The sequence below is a fragment of the Nesoenas mayeri genome (genome assembly GCF_963082525.1).
Source record: "Nesoenas mayeri genome assembly, chromosome: 7".
NCBI classification, from domain to species: Eukaryota; Metazoa; Chordata; class Aves; order Columbiformes; family Columbidae; genus Nesoenas; species Nesoenas mayeri.
Window position 1 is genome coordinate 14116018 of NC_137551.1, and position 19283 is coordinate 14135300.

The 19283-nt window shown below is 35.5% G+C and overlaps 1 protein-coding gene across 2 annotated transcripts in view; it reads left to right on the forward strand.

Moving 5' to 3' along the window:
- Window positions 1–19283, forward strand: part of NRG3 (neuregulin 3) — a gene marked incomplete at its 3' end in the record, with an annotated part of 399953 nt that overhangs the window by 361971 nt on the left and 18699 nt on the right. For both annotated transcript variants that reach the window (XM_080348152.1, XM_080348153.1), the window contains exons 5-6: window positions 10973–11075; window positions 16176–16302. In XM_080348152.1, the coding sequence (XP_080204278.1) occupies window positions 10973–11075; window positions 16176–16302 (230 nt within the window). The remainder of the gene's footprint in view (window positions 1–10972; window positions 11076–16175; window positions 16303–19283) is intronic.

The following is a 19283-nucleotide window of genomic DNA, read 5'->3' on the forward strand; positions in this document are numbered from 1 at the left end:
ATACTGTCTGGTTGGTATTGTACTCCTGCCACGTGCCACTGTCTCCATCTTCTCAGTAATGTTCTCAGGGTCAGAGATAATTTGATATTTATTTATTTATTTATTTATTTATTAAAGTTACTTTTAACTTTAAATTCATTGCATGTGTCATTCTGAAAATACTTTTGCTATTGCTGAATTTAATTTCTTATTCTTCTATAGATTACAAGACGTTATGTTGCACTGTATGGTTTTGGACAACCATGCATCTTTTTGAAGTGACAGGTTTATAGATTTTTTTTCTGACATTTTGTGTGCTTCACTCTTGAAAAAAATCAGCATATGTGAGGGATTTTGAAATTTTAAAATCTATTACCAAAATGTATTTGTGTTTATGTACATTCTTATCCTTAAGCATGCATTTCCATCCCTTTGAGCTATGATTTGCACGTGTGTGTAAAACTGACTTGAATTTATTAATACATAGAGATTGGACTATATATTGCTTTTTGCATATATCTGACAGAAAGAAGTTACAAAAACAAGTAAAACTGTGTTCTCAACTACTTTAAGATCTTTCTTTTAACTGGGAACACAGTTAGGATGCATTACTGATGTCATGCAATATGCCAGTTGCTAAAGATTTTAAGCATCTTCTTCAGTCCTCCTGAAGCAAAGCAATGTGGTAAGACTTGTGCTGTGGCAGTCCCAGCAGTCACATACACATGCATGTTGGCACTTGAGCAAACTTGGTTTTGGCAGCTCACTGCCTACCTGCAGCCCCTGCCAAATAAACGAAGTGGATCTTGTAACATGGGTAAGCGTGGGGAGTGTATTGCTAGACATGTGGGCTGAGGGCTTAGTCGTGTCTTAAGGCTGCTACTCACATTACTAGACTTTAAGCATCTGCCGTTGCTCAGTATGACCAACTGGATGCATTATCCCTCCTCTTGGGAAAAAGCCTCGGAGGATTAAACAAGAGTGTAACTGCTTACTATATTTACTTTTCTCTCTCTGCCAGTGTTGTCTGGTTTTCTTTCTGATAATTTAGACTTGTGTGTTGCAGTCATTATGCACATGATGTGACGTGGACCTTGCTGATGGGAATATTTTGTAGCATGGTGACAGGGAACTTTTTGCACCTGTAGATGTGAGGGACAGTGTACACCAAACCAGATCTCTGTCTCCAGTTTCCACTGGCTCATGTAGTAGGTAGGGGAAATAAACAGAACAAGTCATGGGTACATATGTATATGGTCCCTTAATCCTCCACATATCTGGGAGCTTTGAGTGTGGATGGCTTCAAGGGGAACAGATTGACATAACATGCTGTGAAGGACACTTCTTCACCTCCCTCTGGCATTCTCTCCTCATCACATTCATCCCTGGTCACTGGCTTGTGAGGCAAAGCTAGGTCAAGGAGTTGAAAAAAAAGAAGGTAATGCATAAATACATAGTCCTGTGCCTGAAGTCTTGTTCAGAAACTCTTGTACTTCAGCAGTGTCCTTGTAATGTATTTCTGCAGCTGACTAAGTCCTTGTGCTTATCCTCTGTGCCATCACCCTCCAGAGCTTTCCCAGGTAGAACACCATGTTTCTGTTTCAGTGTAAGAAAAATAAAACAAAAATATTTTAAGTTATTAAGATCATTTTCTATTGTTCTCTTGTCACTGCTCACACTCTATTTTTGTTAAAAAAAAAAAACCCACATATACATATATATATATACACACACACACACATAAAAACATCCAGGTCAAAACAGCAGCAGTCAAAACAGAGATAGCACACACTTACAATATTGCTTGAGTTACTGTGAGCTTCTGACAATGTGAGTGTCAACGATAATCATCCAATACACTTTGGCAGCTTTGATGTTACCTTGAGATTTGGGCGAAATGTTCAATACTAGCAACTATATAAGCCTCAGCTGTGGGGAAAGGCCAATGACAGGGCTTTGCTTCTAATAGCAGTGCAAGCTCTGAGATCGAATAAAATATCAGCTGGGAAACTAAGTCATCATTACATTAGATGTTAGCCATGCTTAGGATCTTAGCAATAACAGCTCTCATCAGCTAAGGAATTACTAAGGCAGAATTAAAGACCGCTATTGCTGTATACAGCCATAATATTTTTATGTCATAAACCTCTCAGAAACTATCTTTATGGAGTTACATAATCATTTAATGTTAATTTTTTATGTGTATCTGATGCAATGCATATTGCACTTAATGGTCTTTGGATTAGTCCCTACATATATGTATATATGTTAAGAAACCATGATACACTCTGCAATAGCTCAAGTAAGAAGCTTGTGTCTAAATGTCCTTCCCTTTGCTTCCTCCGTTTACCACCATGGAGCCTCAGGTTGAACCAGGGCCTCAGAAGAGCTGAGCATGGACTCATGCTCAGTTGAACATAGACTTTGCAAAAACAGAAGGCTATATTACAAGAATAATGAATGCTGAACAGAAGTTTTGCTTTGGAAGATTTTTCATGCTAATGAAGGGGAAAAAAGATGATAGCAAAGACATTTTTGAAGTGCAGAACTGTGTTTGCTTACAAGATTTACACCAGAAAATAAGCAAAAGAGAGGAAGATAACAAAATCAGAGAGGGAAGATGAAGAGATGTGCCAAGAAGCAGCCGAAAATTAAGATAGGAGAAAGGGATGAGTCATCATTCTGGAGCAAGATAGTGTACCATTCCCCCCCACACTTAAGACTCTCATGGAGAATTTCAGATCTTACACACTCTGTCAGAGAGAGCAAGGGAATAATTGTGTCTGTGGGAAATCTATGGTACGGAAGAGGTCTCTAGGACCTGGCAAATAATTGATAGCCTGCAAGAATATACATGGAAACATAACCACTGAAAAAAACCTCAAAACTAACTTCTTCTGTAAAGAATGTTACTTAATTTTAAAAATCATTTTATGTTTGTAATATTTTTCAATCTTAATGCTTTTGACATTAATACTTTGAAACTTTTTGTGTATTGTGAAAGACCAGAAGTGTTTTTCTGTACAATGCAGAAAATGTTGCAAATTTCTTTGTTCCATGGAAGACCAATAGGTAACATTCAGACTTCGAAATGTATTACAGTTATGTGGATTTTCTTACCTAAATTTTTAGCTGTTTCAAAACCATTATATGAGAACAGTGAGCAATATTGTCAATGCAAAGACAGCTGGAACTGTGCAGACTGTCTGCTTGCTTGGTGTTTGGCTGGGAAACTGAATTATCAGCATCTTGCATGCCCTCCTTGCTTGCCTGACTTAATCCTGTCACTGAGTGGTCTGATGGTGAAAGACCTGATTTACAGGATTGAATTTGCATCTCTTGGACTGACAGTAGAAACTGGAGGTATTAATACTAATTACTTGGAGCTGTGATTCTCAGTAAGCAAAAGTGACATAAAGAGTAAGACTTGATGGTAGATCATGAGGGATTAGCTATTAGATGAGAGGTTTTAGTAAGTAAAAGGCAAGTGGTTCTAGCTGTTAATTGAGTAGCTTTTAGTTTTAGCTGTTAATTCAGTAATGAGGTACTAGCAATGGTATTATGAAGAGGTTTTACACTATGTAGACTTGCAGAGTGCTGCAAAGGTTTAAAAACCTCCAGATGTCCCTCTGGGATTTTTTTCAGTGTGTTTTTGCAGTTGGGTTCTGTGGTACCTCTCCATTGTTCTCCATTTTCTGCTGGCTGCATGAGTCGCTACCACTGTGCCATTGGTCCTGTCCCTTCCCTGTGGCACTCTTGGTGCCACCTGACATGCCACCCATCGTGCCAGCCATCATGCCAGGAAAAGATTTTTAGCTATCAAACTCTATTAACCAGGTAACTTTTTTCCCCCTATGTCTGGACTGGAAATTAAGTTGGGGGAGGGAGGAAGAGTAGCCTTCATATTTTTCTTTGTCTTAAACTTAGCAAATTCAAGTTAAAATATTTATAGTCAGGTTGTCTCAAAAATGAATATGATAAAAACAAGGTTAATATCTACTTTTATTCTTATTGATATATAATAATAATGTAGTACAGGTTAGCTTTCTGTATGTATTTTTGTGGTAACAGAAGGTCTTAAAGAAACTTAGAATTGCTATAATGAAGTCTGAAACTGAACCTTTCAAAAAGGAAAATTAGCACATGCACACAGAGGCTGATGAGACTAAAGTAATGAATTTTGTTTGTAGATTACTGACCTTATCCATCTTAGAAATAGAATGAAAACAGGTAAAGTTTGCAAAAGCATTGGATTGTCTTACTCATAAGTTGTCAATACACAAAAACTCCTAACCAGACCCTTCCTTAAAAACCAAAAGGCTATTTCTCATCCCTTAGCTGCCTGTGGAGCTATTTCAAGCCTAAGATTTAGTAAATATCTTATATTGAATGTACTGAACTAAGGCTTTGGAAGTTTGTCAGATTTGAGTTCTTGTTATAGCTGACACAAATTCACAAGTTCCATGCAGCTAAAAGGAAATTATTGTTTCTTAGGAAACCAAAGTTGAAATTATTTTACCTTCAGAATTATGATGTTGCTGTTTAAAACTATATATCAAATTGTTACTTCATAACAAGTAGCACTTACTAAGAATATTGGCACCTTCAGTCCTTTTGTAACCACAGAAAACACTAGACATTCTTATATAAGGTTAGCTTCTTTTGGTTGGTTTGGTTTTTTTTGTTTTTGTTTTTTTTCTGTTTGTTTGTTTTTTTAATAACTCTCCACTGTTTGCATTCTCTTCCTTTTCCTTTTCCTTTTCCTTTTCCTTTTCCTTTTCCTTTTCCTTTTTCCTTCCCCTTTTCCTTTTCCTTTCCTTTCTTTGAGTTTGTTTATGTATCGGTTTGATAGAAGTAACTTTTCAGGAGATTTTGGTTGATTAATTTTTTGAATGAGACTTCATCTTTCACTCAGCAACCTAAAAGAGCTGGTTGAGAGCTCCGGGTTGAAGAACATATCTTTGCATCTCTTTTCATGATGAGTCTTTAGCTTTATACTTAATTCATTGCTTCATTATGATGTTCCGTGCAAAACTAGTGCTAATGCAACATTAATATCATAGAATCAAGTACTCAAAATAGGTCAGTCAAACAGGCTGAATACTCATCCCTTTTCTGCCCCTGTGTACCAAGAAAATGATCTCACTAGTATTAAATACCAACAGTCAAAGAATGTGTAATATCACGCAATTGTAATGTATAATGGGCTACATCTATTTCACTTTGCTTTCATTAAGATCCTTCTACTGTAGATGTTCTATAAGTACAAGAAAATGAATTTTGTTTATCTTAGTTACAATCAGAATCATTGAACAGTTCTTCCCAAGAGAGAATCACTATCGAAACAATGAAATGCTTTATGAACTTTTGCCAGCACAAGTCAGTTTGCAGTTCCAGTTTGAAAAGTGAATTCATGCAATTAACCTTGACTCTGCCCTTTCTGTAAACAATAGTAGGTACAAACTTCCACTCCTTATTTGTAAACCCAAGCATTTTGAAGCCTTTTTAAAAGGAGAATTCTACCCAGACAGATAAGTTGAGGGAATAGAACTCAGTGTCTAATAAAGGTAGCTGAGAATTAGAATAAAACATTGTATTTTGAGTGAAGCAATCCATATGCTCTTAAGCATGTTGAACAGAATTATCTAGGGCAGGCTACTCTATATGTTTGCATATACTTCATTTCTTTAGAGGTTAATATGTTTATATTAAATTTTTTCATGATACTCACTGGAATGGAAGAGGCAATATTATCCTCATGGTTACAGAAAGAACAAGGATCTTGACTTACTCAAGGTCAAATAAGAAATTTGTGAACTGTGGCTTCTAGTATTTCAACTGTTAAATTGTTCTGCCTTAGCACAAGCTACAGCATATGGCAGCAAGTCTGTACAGTAGGTTTTTGCTAGTGAAAGAATAGAGAAAACTCTTGGGAGAGTTCAAAGTCTGATGCTGAGGCAATCACAGATTTTGTGGAACATTTCGGCTTTTTTTATTCTCTTCTTGAATTAAATTTAGGATGCCTTATATAGTTCCAATGCTTGTCACACATAAATCTAAGTATATTGAAAAATATGTTTTAACAACTGTCTTCCCTTTTATCTTATGGGAATGCATATTTTATTGGAAATCTTGATGTTGTGTATGGAGTTTCCATGTAAGCCTTCTCTGTTATTGTATATGGGGCTTTGAGGATGCAGGATACCAACAAAAGTGTAAGGGGCAAATGATTCTACTGAGGTGCACCTCAGTATGGAGGTTCTGGCTCTGCAGGACACATAAATACAATAGGACGCATTAAGAGTGCAAGTTTCCTGTTGAAAAATAAGCCATAGAATTATTTTCATTGGCATTTATAAATGGGAGAAAGTACGTGGAAAGCAATTGTTCATCATACATACCAATGAAAAATGCTGGGTTTTTCCATATTTATTCCATAGCATGTTGCTACTTGCAGCAATACAGGCCAAGTCCGTTGTGGGGATGGGAGTAAGGAAGGTAAGGGATGCTGTTGAGGTTTGTGGTGTTTTTAGGGCTGGGAGTAAAAACTTCAGCAAAAAAATTATTCTGCACATTTATTTGTCATTGGGGTTTTTTTGGTGGCAGTGGAGGATTTTTGTGTATGTTTTTTTTCTTTCTGTTGGTTGTTTTTTTATAGAGCAAAGCTTAAGTAATGCATTCATATGGTAATGTTGTCATTCCCCAGTTGGCTCAGTTTGAATATTCAATAATTATTCTCTGTGATGCTTGTGACCATATTGAGATTTTATTCAAGAGCCATTGAAATAAGCACCACAAGGGGGAAAGCTACTATTTTTGTTCCCTTATCATTTTGCTGAGGCCACATGCACAATGCTGTTCTTTGAAATACCTTTCAAAGATGTTTCATTGAGTTCAGAAAATACGCAATAGAACTAGAAGATCCAGTGATTATGGCTGGTAATGACGTTGTGGATTTAGTTGCTAACAAAGCCTAACATAATCTGTATTAATTAACAAAATTATTTTTTCTCAGTAATATGGCTAGAAACGTATGTGATTGTTTCTCAGGGACCTTATACCAGTGTTCTTCCTTTTACAACAAAATCACAAAGAAGATGCAAGTTTCAGCTTATTTGCACAATAGAACTACCATACCCTTTAGAACTGCCAATTGTGAGAAAAATGTGCCTATTCTAGACTTTTTAATCCTCTAAAAACTTATATGTATACTTCAGTGGGTCTTTCCACATACATGAAGCAGGCAGATGACAGCCTTTAAGAGTAAATTTTAAAGAGCAAGAGAAGAAAATCCCCAAAACCCTAGTACCTATAATATGGCATATAATTTTTTTTTAGTAACGGGCAGATGAAATTTGACTATGAAGTGAGTCCTGGAAGAAAATTTGCTTCTACATGGCCAGTAGTCATTTTGTGTTTCATAATAGTAGGTAGCAAATGTGTGAGATAAACTTAGAAAAGGAACAGCTAAGGCATGAGAAGTCATGGAATGATGTGACAGAGGTGAAAGGAGAGAAACCGTTTTGTAGCAGGAATGAAAATAAGAAAGAATCAGTACTATAAATAAAAACAGGCTAGATGTAACAGAGCACACAGTAGACGGGGACTTGTCCATGGGAACTTGCCTTTCAAGAGCCTTCATGTCCCATGTGAGTTTGTCTTGTCTTTTATGTTCTGGGAAGTTCTTCCTTTCCATATTTTTTTTTAAAAACAAAATAGTCTGCATCTGAACAGTGTATTGTTTTATTTTTCAGCACTGTGGTCTGTGATCATATTTCTGTTGGTGTAGGCTATGTATTTCATATAATTTGGATGGTTGGTGGAATTTGTGTTCTGTAGTCTTAACTCCTCAGCGGGATTATCCAGGAATATCCATGACAGTTTATATTTTCCTTTTTAGCAGAAATATTTTCTTAGCTGCTCATTAAATGAGGAATCCTCTCCCTGGAGCATTTATTTCAGTAGAATGTAACTAAGGTGATTTACTTCACAAGGAATATATGAATATAAGTGAATAAAAAGAGATTTATCATAATTTCAGTCACACCTTAGATTACCTTGGGAAGTTTGTTGCAGTATGTAAATACATGTATGTGCAAGGTGAAGAGCTTCATCAACTAAGGAGAAGGAACTTTCAGATCTACTCTGTTTCTATGCATTTATTTTCTACACCTTTTTGTTTTGTGGGAGCAAAAGTGCTTTGCAGTACTTAGCTATAGCCTTCTGCTTTATTTAAAAGCCCTATTCAGTCCACCTAGGCTAGAGAGGATCTCAGCTGTGGTGTACATGTTTAGAGCAATAGAGAGGATAAATCAAAGCAATAATGAGGGGGTCCTTCAAAGTTTGCAGAGAGAGACAGATGATTACATTTTTGTCAATAAGAAGGTTGGTTTGTTTGTTCGTTTGTTTGTTTTAAAAAAGGCCAATGTGAAATATTAGATAATGGAAAAATGCTTAACTGATTATATTATAAGATGTTGGATACAAAAAATTGTGGAGTCCAATACATAAATAAAGATTTAAAGGATATAAAAATGAACAAAGGTGTTTAAGAAATAAGATTGATCAATAAGTAGTTCTTTAAATAGCCACTGTGCAAAATAAACAAAAAGGAAAGAAAGCATTGTTCGTTATGTGTTGAAAGCTAGTGACAGGGATTAATCTAACTACACAAAAGACTTAAATCTTCACATAGTTGTTCAAGCAAGATAATATTGTCCAGCCTCTGAAGTGCTTTTATCTTGGTAAGCCATATTCTAAAGCATCTTTAACATTATAGTGATAGCTATTCAGGACTGACAAAAGACCATGACTGCATTAAACTCAAAATTTCTAATTAAAAAAAAAAAAAAATGTATTTAATAAGGACTTAGGTTGAAAAAGCAAAATTAAGCCTGTTTGATTCTACGATTACTTAAATCAGTTTCTTTGAATAGATTTTTTTAATTATATGCAAAAATTGAGTGAAATGACAGTTCATAAATATGTGTGGTTTAGTTGTGGTTTTAGGCAGTATATACTTAAAGTGGTATTCATGGTATTCAGTCAGAATAGATTAACAATTGCAGAACTGAACAATTCTTTTAACTATTTGCAGTGTGATCCTCCTCAACATAAGAATTCAAACTTGGTAAGACTAGTCCTTTGTAATATTAGTCCTTTGTGTACTGTAGAGGAAATGGAAGGTGAACAATTGTGTTTACACAAACTAGTAAAAACAAACAAACCAACCAAACAAAAAAACCCAAGAAATTAAAACCCTGAACATTTACTTAATTCCCAATGGGGATTTACTGCATAGATCCAAATTTTATACATGCCAATGAGGAATGGGCCTAAAGCTCTACTGGAATCAGTTTTACTGAAATGTTATCAGGATTTCTTACTGAATTACAACTTTTCCAGATATATCTTAGACATGTTAAAAAAAGTGTAAGTTACTATATTTGCTTCTTTTTATTTTTAAGACAATATTTTAAAAGTATAACTATTAGAATTTAAAAATTAAATGGGGAGGGGAAGTAAACAGGAACTGCGGACATGTTGCATCTTAGAAGTGGCTTCTGAGTCACTGTGGTGTTCTTTGAGCAAGAAGGAATTAAGAAATAAAGATTTGCTACTTATATTTGAAATACGCTATGAAAAGGGACTGAGACTTTTACAAGAGAAAAATGACTGTATTTAAGATTCCAAATGTTTAGTAACAGCATTGTGATGTGATATTCCTGATAAATCAATAATTAGTACTGATTAGGATACTGTACATAGTCTTCAGTCATTATAATACCAGGTAGTATTTGAGTGAAATTCCAGTTAGGTGTAGATTTTTTTTTTCAATATTTGCCTAGATTCACCTTGATGTTGTCATACAGTATGAACAGTAGAGTTGTGAACCTGAGACTTATGAACCTGGAAGTTGGAGTTACTGTCATGTACTTGACATATGAGTCTGGTATTCATATTGGTGGGAGGGTTGCACTGAAGATCTCCAACCTAGAATGGAAATGTAGGTTTATTGGTGTACAATGCTTGTACTGTGCTTTGATAATCCTACATGTTGGTTTTCTATCTAAAATATATGAATGAAAATACTGTTTTGTATGTTGCACGTTTGGAGAAACTGATCTTAAAAAATTACAATCTGTTTAGCATGTTAGCACCTTAGACTAGAGAAGTAGTTAAAGTAATAAAGATAAAATATAACACTTAAGGAGCTGTTGATGAATTCAGTGTGTGAAAAACTGCAGTTGCCTATCAGCTGGTCTGCAGTCATGAATGAGTGTTTTGTCTTCTTTTCTTAGTTTTTTGCTTTTTTTTTTTTAACTTCTATTCTGTTCCTGGTTTAAAATTAATTAGAAAATTATGAGATTTATTAAAGAAATTTAATTTTAAAAATGGACTCCCACAAAAGCAATATCTGGTGCATTGTAGCATAGTAGTCATTGGGTTCCATTCAAGCAGATTGAGTTTATTTTCTTACTGTGGTATGTTGTACATAAGCTTCAAGTACAGGGGAATACATGGGAGTTAAGGATTGTAATCACCATTCAGTCAAAAGCAGCTTACATTTTTTTGGTAGTTAAACAAGAACTCTGACTGTTGTAAAGCCTTGTGGGAGTTCTGATGGGTCTTTCCTGAAGCCAGAACTCCATGGTTGTAGAGCTCTTTATCCTATTTGACAGTAGAAGCTTTCTAAAAAAGCTGAAAAATATGTAGAGCAGAGAAGGTATTAAACTATCCTAATTTTTCTTATTACATTTCTCTGCCTGTATTGGAACCATTTTCTAAAATTTTTCCAGGAGGCCACAACTCTCTAAACCTTATTTAGATGAGGGATTCGGAGAAGCATCCATTCTATTGAGGAACTGGCCTACCCAGACCTCCAAATCTCTAGTATCTGCCAATCATTAGTGCAACCATGATTTATTGAAATCCACTTTTTATAAGTATTGTCTTCTGATGCTTTCATAATTCTCACTTTTGCTGTTCACAGAGAGTGAAGAAGTGTACCAGCGCCAGGTGCTGTCTATTTCCTGTATCGTCTTTGGCCTAGTCGTAGTGGGCATGCTTTGTGCAGCGTTCTACTTCAAAACAAAGTAAGAGCCTTCAGCTAGCATGTTTGTTACTTAGCTTCTGTCCTTTTTACAGCTTTATAAATCTTCAGCCTCCCCCCTCCTTTTGAAGCTGTTCTTATCTTCTCTGGACAGGTCAGAACAGTTCCTCAAGCCTACGCTAAGTCCAAAAAAAGAAAAAGTAAACAGGAGTCATATGTGTTCATGTTCCTATTTTTTGATCTCAGGAAACAAGAGATTGTGTCCTTTACAGTTATTTTTAGACAATAATAATTTTGTGTCTCTTTTACTCTCAGTGCAATAACTGACATCTTTTGAAAAGAAAAGTTTGAACATACCATCTCCTTTTTGCATTTTGTTTCAAATCCCTGAGTGTCCTTTTTGTTTCTATATGCTGAGAAAAAATGTAAAATTCAAAATGCAGGAAGATACAAGTTCATTGCAGATATCTGTAACCTGTAGCTAATAGTTGTAAACTGCTGACGTAGTTGCATAATGAGTATCTGAAATGCACAAGCACATTGAACTATCCAAGTATGGTGGAATCATCTGTACTAAATTATTTTCAAGGGAAATACTTTCCACTCTGTTATTTATCTTCCCATCTGAACATTAGTTTATAATATTTATTGTTATGTGTGTAATTTGAGTTGCAAAACCTTCATAGCAATTACATGATGTGCTTGTCAGTGCCATCGTATCTATAAATACGTTCTGTATGGTTGTCATCCCTCATTCTTGTTCCAGCTGGAGCTAATGAGAGAACACATATCAATATAAATAGTACCTGCATAAGGTTGGTCACAGTGGCTGTGCATCATAAATGTGGAGGAGGTTTGTCCTATTTAAAAGTCTGGAAGCTTATCTAAATCCCCCTTTTTAGAATTTATTTTAATGGTTAGAAAATCTGATGAGGACTACTCTTTTTTTTTTTTTTTTTTTTTTAAATAAAAAGACAGACATTTGTATCAGGAAAAAAAGGAAATCTGAAAAGTCACCAGGCCTTTTTCCCCCCTTTCTCTTTCCCTCAGACTTCAGGGGTAGGTTGTGCATGATTTGAGTGAAGATTTGAGTTGGTTCATCTTTCATCTAAACACTCCTACCTCTTAAAATGTGGAATTTTGTTTAATTTTTCTTTGGACCTGGAGTATGACAGTGATGCTAGCTGGGAGGATGCTGCAGCAGGACAGTTCCTCTCTGCAAGCTCCTTGGTTGTAGTATAAATTGTGAGCAGAGACAGCTATTTTGCCACTGCATCAGAAATGTCATTATGCTCTTTAGATCTGCAGAAGAAAGAAAGAAAGAACAAGGTGTTCCTGTTCCTCCTGGAAAGGCTTGAGTTTTTTTCTGATGAGGAGATATTCAGAACAGGCAGAATGGGGTTGTCAGCTGGAAGAACCTGCAGGCAACAACTGAGCACAGTGTGAATAAAATGTCCCTCTGTTACTCAGCTGTACCCCTCTTGGTTTTGCACTGCTGTAGGGAGTGGTGGAGAGCTGGGTTGGAACAGCCTTCAGAGTACCAAGACTTTGATGAGGTGGTGGGGAGAGCTGTGTCTAAAAATAATGAGTAGAAATAACGCTTCAAAGATGAACTCACAGGACAATACTGCTTCATATCTCAGCAAGAGGTGGGAGTGTTGGGTTTGGTTCTTTCTCTGCATCATAAATATGATAGTTAAGATTTACTGAAGTGTGCTTATGCCAGATTCTGGGAACTGAAGTTTGAAAAGTAATGAGAAAATGAGCACCTCCCGTTCAGTCAAGATTTTATCAAATATATGAAACAGTAATGGTAAAACACTAATCAGTCCCTAACTCCCTGGCTGTGACTCCATCTGGTGAACTGTCTAAAAATTAAATAAGTGTCTAGACTGAGTTGCATAGAGGCTACATAAAACAATACCATAACTGTGACATCAGCCAGTGTTGTAAGGGTGTAAAAAAAAACAAATATAAAGTACCTCAACCCTTATGTTGTTAGCTTTTAGTGAGCAGATTTTCAGGAGCTTCTTCTTCAGTCTTAAGAGTTATCAAAGCATTCCTTCTGCATGGGGGATAATTCTTGAATTTAATTTGATGTATCAAAAATATAAAATACTGCTAACTGCTACAGAAACTCTGAATGGTGCACCCTTTAAGAAAAAGGTTTCCATGAAGACACTGACCCTGACTTTCTTCATCTGGCAATTATATAATATCTGCTGCTAGGAATATACACTTCCCTATGCACCATTAAATTAAAAGTCCTTCTTTAAAATAAATTCAGTCTGGGGAAGTTTAGAATTATAATTAAACCCTGTGCCCTTCCAATTATTCCTTTTAAGGTAATCAAGTATTGTAAGTGATAGCAACAGAGGGAGAGTACCGTAATATGCTGTTCTTTATGGCTGACTTTTATAAATGACTAGTACCTTTATTTCTGGCTGAAGTAACAATTCATTGCCAAGCATCTCTAAAGTACAACACATAAGGCCCACTTGTTTTGAAAACAAAAATTATAAAATAAATATGTTAATCAGTGAGTAAGTTTGAATTATTAATAGTTTCTAATTTTGTAACTGTGCATCCAATAGTTTGGCAAAATGAATATGCATAAACCTAATATTAATGTTAGATTGCATGAACATAAAAGAAAATTAATTATTAGATTGTTTCTCTCAGTAAATTACCTTCAGGAATCTCAATTGTAGTGTTAAAGATTGCAGCAGTTAAACTGAATATTCCAGTTTACTTATGTGTGTTGATAGATGTAGAAACAACTCTAAACACAGGTTTTCTAAATCAATACAAATTAGAGTTTGAAGAATTTGTAATTTCTGTTGTTATTTTCCTGATTAAATTCTAGTAACATTTTACGTATAGGAGAGATTCCCAAAGTCTGATGCCATGATCCTGTTTCACTGTCATCATTTAGACTTTCTATGAAGTCTTCTCTCAAAAACAGTACTAAAAAGACTGAAGGTTCCATAACCATTATAGTGACAAACATGCAAGTGGCTGTCTTTCCAGTAGGACATACATACATACATATTATTATTTCCCTATTTCCCCAGTGTATGCAATTTAGCTGGTCAGAAAATAATTATTCATACAAACTCTACAGCTGCTTTTATGAATTTCACTTGGAATTTCATGAGAAACTAAAGAGTCCATTTTGACATTATACAAATTAAATTATTTAGTTTCATTGGTTTCAAATGTGAGTAGATATCAAAAAATATTTTTAAAAGAGATGTTTCAGAATCAACTGACTATTTAATTCGGCACTATAATACCTCAGATTATATATCTAGTCAGATTATTCTGATACTAACTTTACAAGTTGTTTTGGCTAAGGAAGAATTTTGCAAGTTTAATAAGTTTTTGTGCTTGAGAAATTATTTCCTCATCTACTCATATTAATAAATCTTACTAATTATGAGCTCCTGGCTACGCTCAAAATATGCTACTCCTATTTGTAACATGCTTACAATGTAAATTCACACTTTTTCATTTGTCATACTGTCTCAAAATAGGATGTAAATAGAAAGCATAAGAGATATTGCAGAGTCCAAGATTTATTATAGTTTATGACCCATATTCAGGAAATGTGTAATAACAAATACCTGCTTCTATGCAGGTGCTTACAGCTTTGTTGAATTTAAGCAAATGCTCAAATTGTGCTGTGCTGAGTCATAACTAATGGACCCAAAAGCAGAGGAAATCTCATAAATTTATTTTAATACAGCAAAAAACATATTATTAAAATTGAATAGCTGAACTGTGATACTTCTCACTGCTTTCTTTCATATTGAGGGAGCTTCTCCTTTCTCACAGTTTCCTCCCTTGACCACTTAAGTCACTGTCTTGCACTAGACACAGACTCCACTGAGAGAAGTTAAAATGACTTTTCTACTTTAGTCGGTATCAAATTCATTGGCCTGAGTCAAGTAAGATGCTATCAAATTTGATGATGTCACAAGGCTTTCAGCAGCAAATTCATCAAGTTTTCAAAATGTTGCTGTAGCTTCTTTGCTAAAACTTCAAGTTTTAGTATAGAAAGACTATATTTCCTTTATTTCTCACTGACACTTTCCTGAAATCTGGCTCTGTATCAGTTGCTGTCCAAAAGCTGCTGGTGGCATAACAAAGTGCTGCTGCTGGGTCCTTGACCTTGCTGGGCAGTTTCCAGGGCCTTCATATGTTCACTGCTGGAGATGCATCTGCTGAGGAGAAAAAGGAAGAAGAGGAGGGAAGGAATTAAAACAGTATTGTGGAATTATTTCTCATGATCATTTAAAACTGATAGTCTCAGACAATGTAGCTTATCAAAAGAATGTAGACTGATAAAAGACCTTAAATATATTTTGCTAACATCTTTTGCCCACCCAAGATATCTGTTTGCAGAAGATTAAAATAAATATATTCAAAATATAGTTTGCTGCCTCATGTCCTCAATCATGTACAGAACTTTAAAACTCAGTTGATTAATGTAGTGTGGCAGAAACAGAAAGCTTTTATTAATGGTGTGATTATCTCCTGAATATTGCAAGTGATTCATCTAGTAGTATTGCTAGCTCTGACATAGTGGATCATAGTATAATATATCAAAAACACAGCCTCAGATACTGTACTGATTTTTTTTTCCAGGTTTAAGCATTTAAACAAAAGCTGGTCTATACAAGATACTGGGTTATATGTGAAGTCTAATCAGCTGGCAGAAATCTTTGATTCTTCAACACTTTTTATAGCCATCAGGGACTAATGCCTGCTGTATTTACCCAAAAAATCTTTGTTCCAAATCAGAGCAAAATGCTTTTTTTTAATATTTAGGCCTACTTGAAAGCTATTTTAAAGTATGTAATAGATGATCTTACAAAATGCTTCACTAAAACAACTAGCATGCTATTAGAGTCATTTGAGAATAGAAGATATTTTAAATAGAAGAGCTCTTTTTTCCTTTCTTAAGCGTTGACAGAAAATGACCACTGCTGTGAAATATTAGACACTAGTGAATTAGCTGAGCTGATTAATGCAATACGGTGAAGTTTTGAACAAGTGGAACCATGGCTATAAAAAGATCATGGCTATAGTAGCAGATAAAACTAGCTCTTTCTTACATGAATTTTATTTTTCTCTGCAGGAAACAAACAAAGCAAATTCATGAACAGCTGAAAGAAACACAGAATAGGAAAACCTACAGCCTAAATGCTTCCAGCATGATGGCAAAGTCAGAGTGTATGGCACAAAGCCGAGTCCAGCTGCAAAATGTAAGTAATCCTGTCAGCTACACCACTTAATAGCCTGGCTGCGTTCCTGCTGCTGATGGCAGCACATCGCCATCTTGCCATTAGCATCTGAGCAATGGGAACAAGAATTCTCACCTCTTTCATAAAATGTTTTCTATCATGCCTGTTAATGGAAAACACCGAGCAGAGATTTTTTTTTTGAAGTTATTTCAATGGATTCTAGTACATTTTGTTCATGTAATAGACCTTGCTGAGCCCCTTAGCTCTGCATCCCCCAGGGGAAATTACTGTTATAGTTTCTGACAATATCTGAACTTATATGTATGGTTTATAGATGAAGTGGGGGTCCTTGATCTTAAGTGATTTCAGGTCTTCCAATACTTAATGAATCTGCAAGAAAGAATGTAGAGATTTATCACAGTTAATTAAGAGGAAATTCAAAATCTAGAACTAAATTTACATATGTAAACCAGTGCCCAAGGGAACATTGTGCAGGTGGTCTTATGTTACTGAGTCTTGAGTTAAAAGAATTTTTGATACCAGAAAGAGATTAGTTTGTTCAAACTTAACTTGAAATTCATTTATTCTTTTTCTGTATATAGTTATATGTAAGTTAATACAATTACCCCAATCATGAACTAAAGTGTATTTGAAGTATGGAACTTGAAGATGACCAATTTAATTAGCCCTGGATGCAAGGTATTTTTCAGTTCATGTCACTCCCTTCCCCTGGTCATACACATTTAGTGCTGTCTTATTTTGAACACAGTCTTTGCAACCAATGAGAGGGATCCCAGTAGCAATATAATCATAAAATCATAAAATATGTATCGAAGGCTTTCTACATGTTTAACTCTTAAAAAAAAAAATATATATATATATGTATATATATATATATAAGCTTTGCTTAAACAGTTGACTGCCTTATTTGCCAGAGGCCATCAAAATAAAGAGAGTTTAGCAAAAGTGAACACTTATGCCCACAGATGTCTCAACTCCTGGTTTACATCTAATTAGTGTGGAAATAAGTGTAGAAGTGTAAGCCCTTTTAACCAATTCAGACTAAGCAGAGCCTCTATGCTATGATGGAAGCATTGTCAGAGCATTACTTATGTTCACTAAAAGTTTTGTTTTATGGCAGTCATGATATGTTTTGTAGTTCATGAAAAATATGCTCCACTAAATTGGCATAATCACAGTTCAGGGAACCTTGTACAATTCTTTGTTTCACTTTCAGTTCATTCTGTCATATATTACTTTTAGCCCCTAAAAAAAGCTGTTGGGATTGTTGTTGGGTTGTAATGATGATAACAAAAGGTAAAGTAAAGAGCTTTTGTGATCCTTTTGTTCTAACACATAAATTAGTCTTGGTTAATGCTAAGAATATGTTCTTTGCTTTTTTCTCTCCATAATTCAGTGCAATATTTTGTCAACCCATCATCATGATGAACTATTTGATGCCTTCTGAGCAGCCGACAAACACATCAACAGCTTTATTTAAGTCTTTTTTTCTTTTACAATAACAATAAACATAATAGATGAAGTAAGTTTGTAGATTCCAGATGTTAGAGATTGAAAAGCATTATTATTATTTATTACTTTGATCCAAATTTGCTTTTCAACTTTTAATAGTGTTTGGGCTGGCATTATCAGTGCTTGTAATTAACGCACTGTTTTCTTGCTTGCAAGGCAGCTGTTTTCTCCTTGACATTAATGCATTTTCCCTTTGGGAGCAAAGATACTAAGGAAGAAAAACGGAATGACCTTGTGCAGGATGTAGCATAACAGTGCAGGCAAATAATGGTTTCTATTGTTAGCATGATTTTAGTGCAGGAATACATGTAGGAAGTCCATGAAATATTTACAAAACTTGGCTGATTGGGTTGTGGGGGGGGAAGGTGTATAGCGAAGCAGCAGAAATTCGAAATGGTATTTGGTAGGAATGGCTGCACAGGTTCCCATCAGAGACCAGGGATGTGCCCGGCACGTTTCTGCTGGGTGGGACGGGGACAGGGAATGGTGTGGGGAGGAGAAACCAGGCTGCTCGCTCCTGTGGCTGCGCTGTGTGGTCCCTGCCTGGGTGTCACCTCCCTGCAACTCCCTTCTGCAGCTCCCACCACATGGATATGGGGAGAAATCTTAGTTATCTTCATTTTCAGGAAAGAATATAAATTAAGGTGGTTATTTTCTGGAGACTAGTCCTCCAGCCTGGGGTTTTGGTTTATGCAGTCCTGGAAGTGTTTTTCTACTCCATGTGCTCCTCTCACATGGGAAATCTGTCTTGCTTGTATGCCACTGTTCTCTTTCTAAAAGATTCCCCCACGTTTTTCTCCTGCCTATTCAGAATGGACCTGACGATGCTCTCAGGTTTTTCACTCTGCTTTTTCTTCTTCTGTCGTGAAGAATCTGGTATTGTAGCCCTGAGAATAGTTGCAGAAGGTTCCTTGTTCTTGATGACTATTCTAATAATGTCTATTCTGAAAGAGCCATCACATTTAGACTCAAAAGTTGCTACAGTTGATGATGGATGCATAGATCTTTCCAAATGCTGTTCTGCTCTAGAAAGAGGTTTTGCCCAAGACTAAGGGTGTAGCAGATAGGGTTTCAAATAGTTTCTGATTTTAAAGAGCTTGACCAGTCTCAGTGAAGTACTTTTTCTCCTCATAATTCCTTTTTTCTCATTTTAGCCTTGACTGGATTTTCAAAGCCAACTTTGAACTTTTTTAAAAATAAAAGACACCATGTAAATGTATCAAAATTTATATTAACTGAAAATCCCACACATTTCATTTTGAACCAAATATTAAAATTCATTACAAATTTGCATTTTATTCCAGCCTAACTCATTATACTTGCAGCTGTTTGCATTACTGCAGAAGGAAAAGAAAAGGACTTCAGACCTTGATCCCCATGATATATCATTTCCATGCCAATTCAATCTTCTTTACAGTACTGTGATTATGAAAACCATATACAAGTTTAAAAGCTCTGAATGCTTTTAA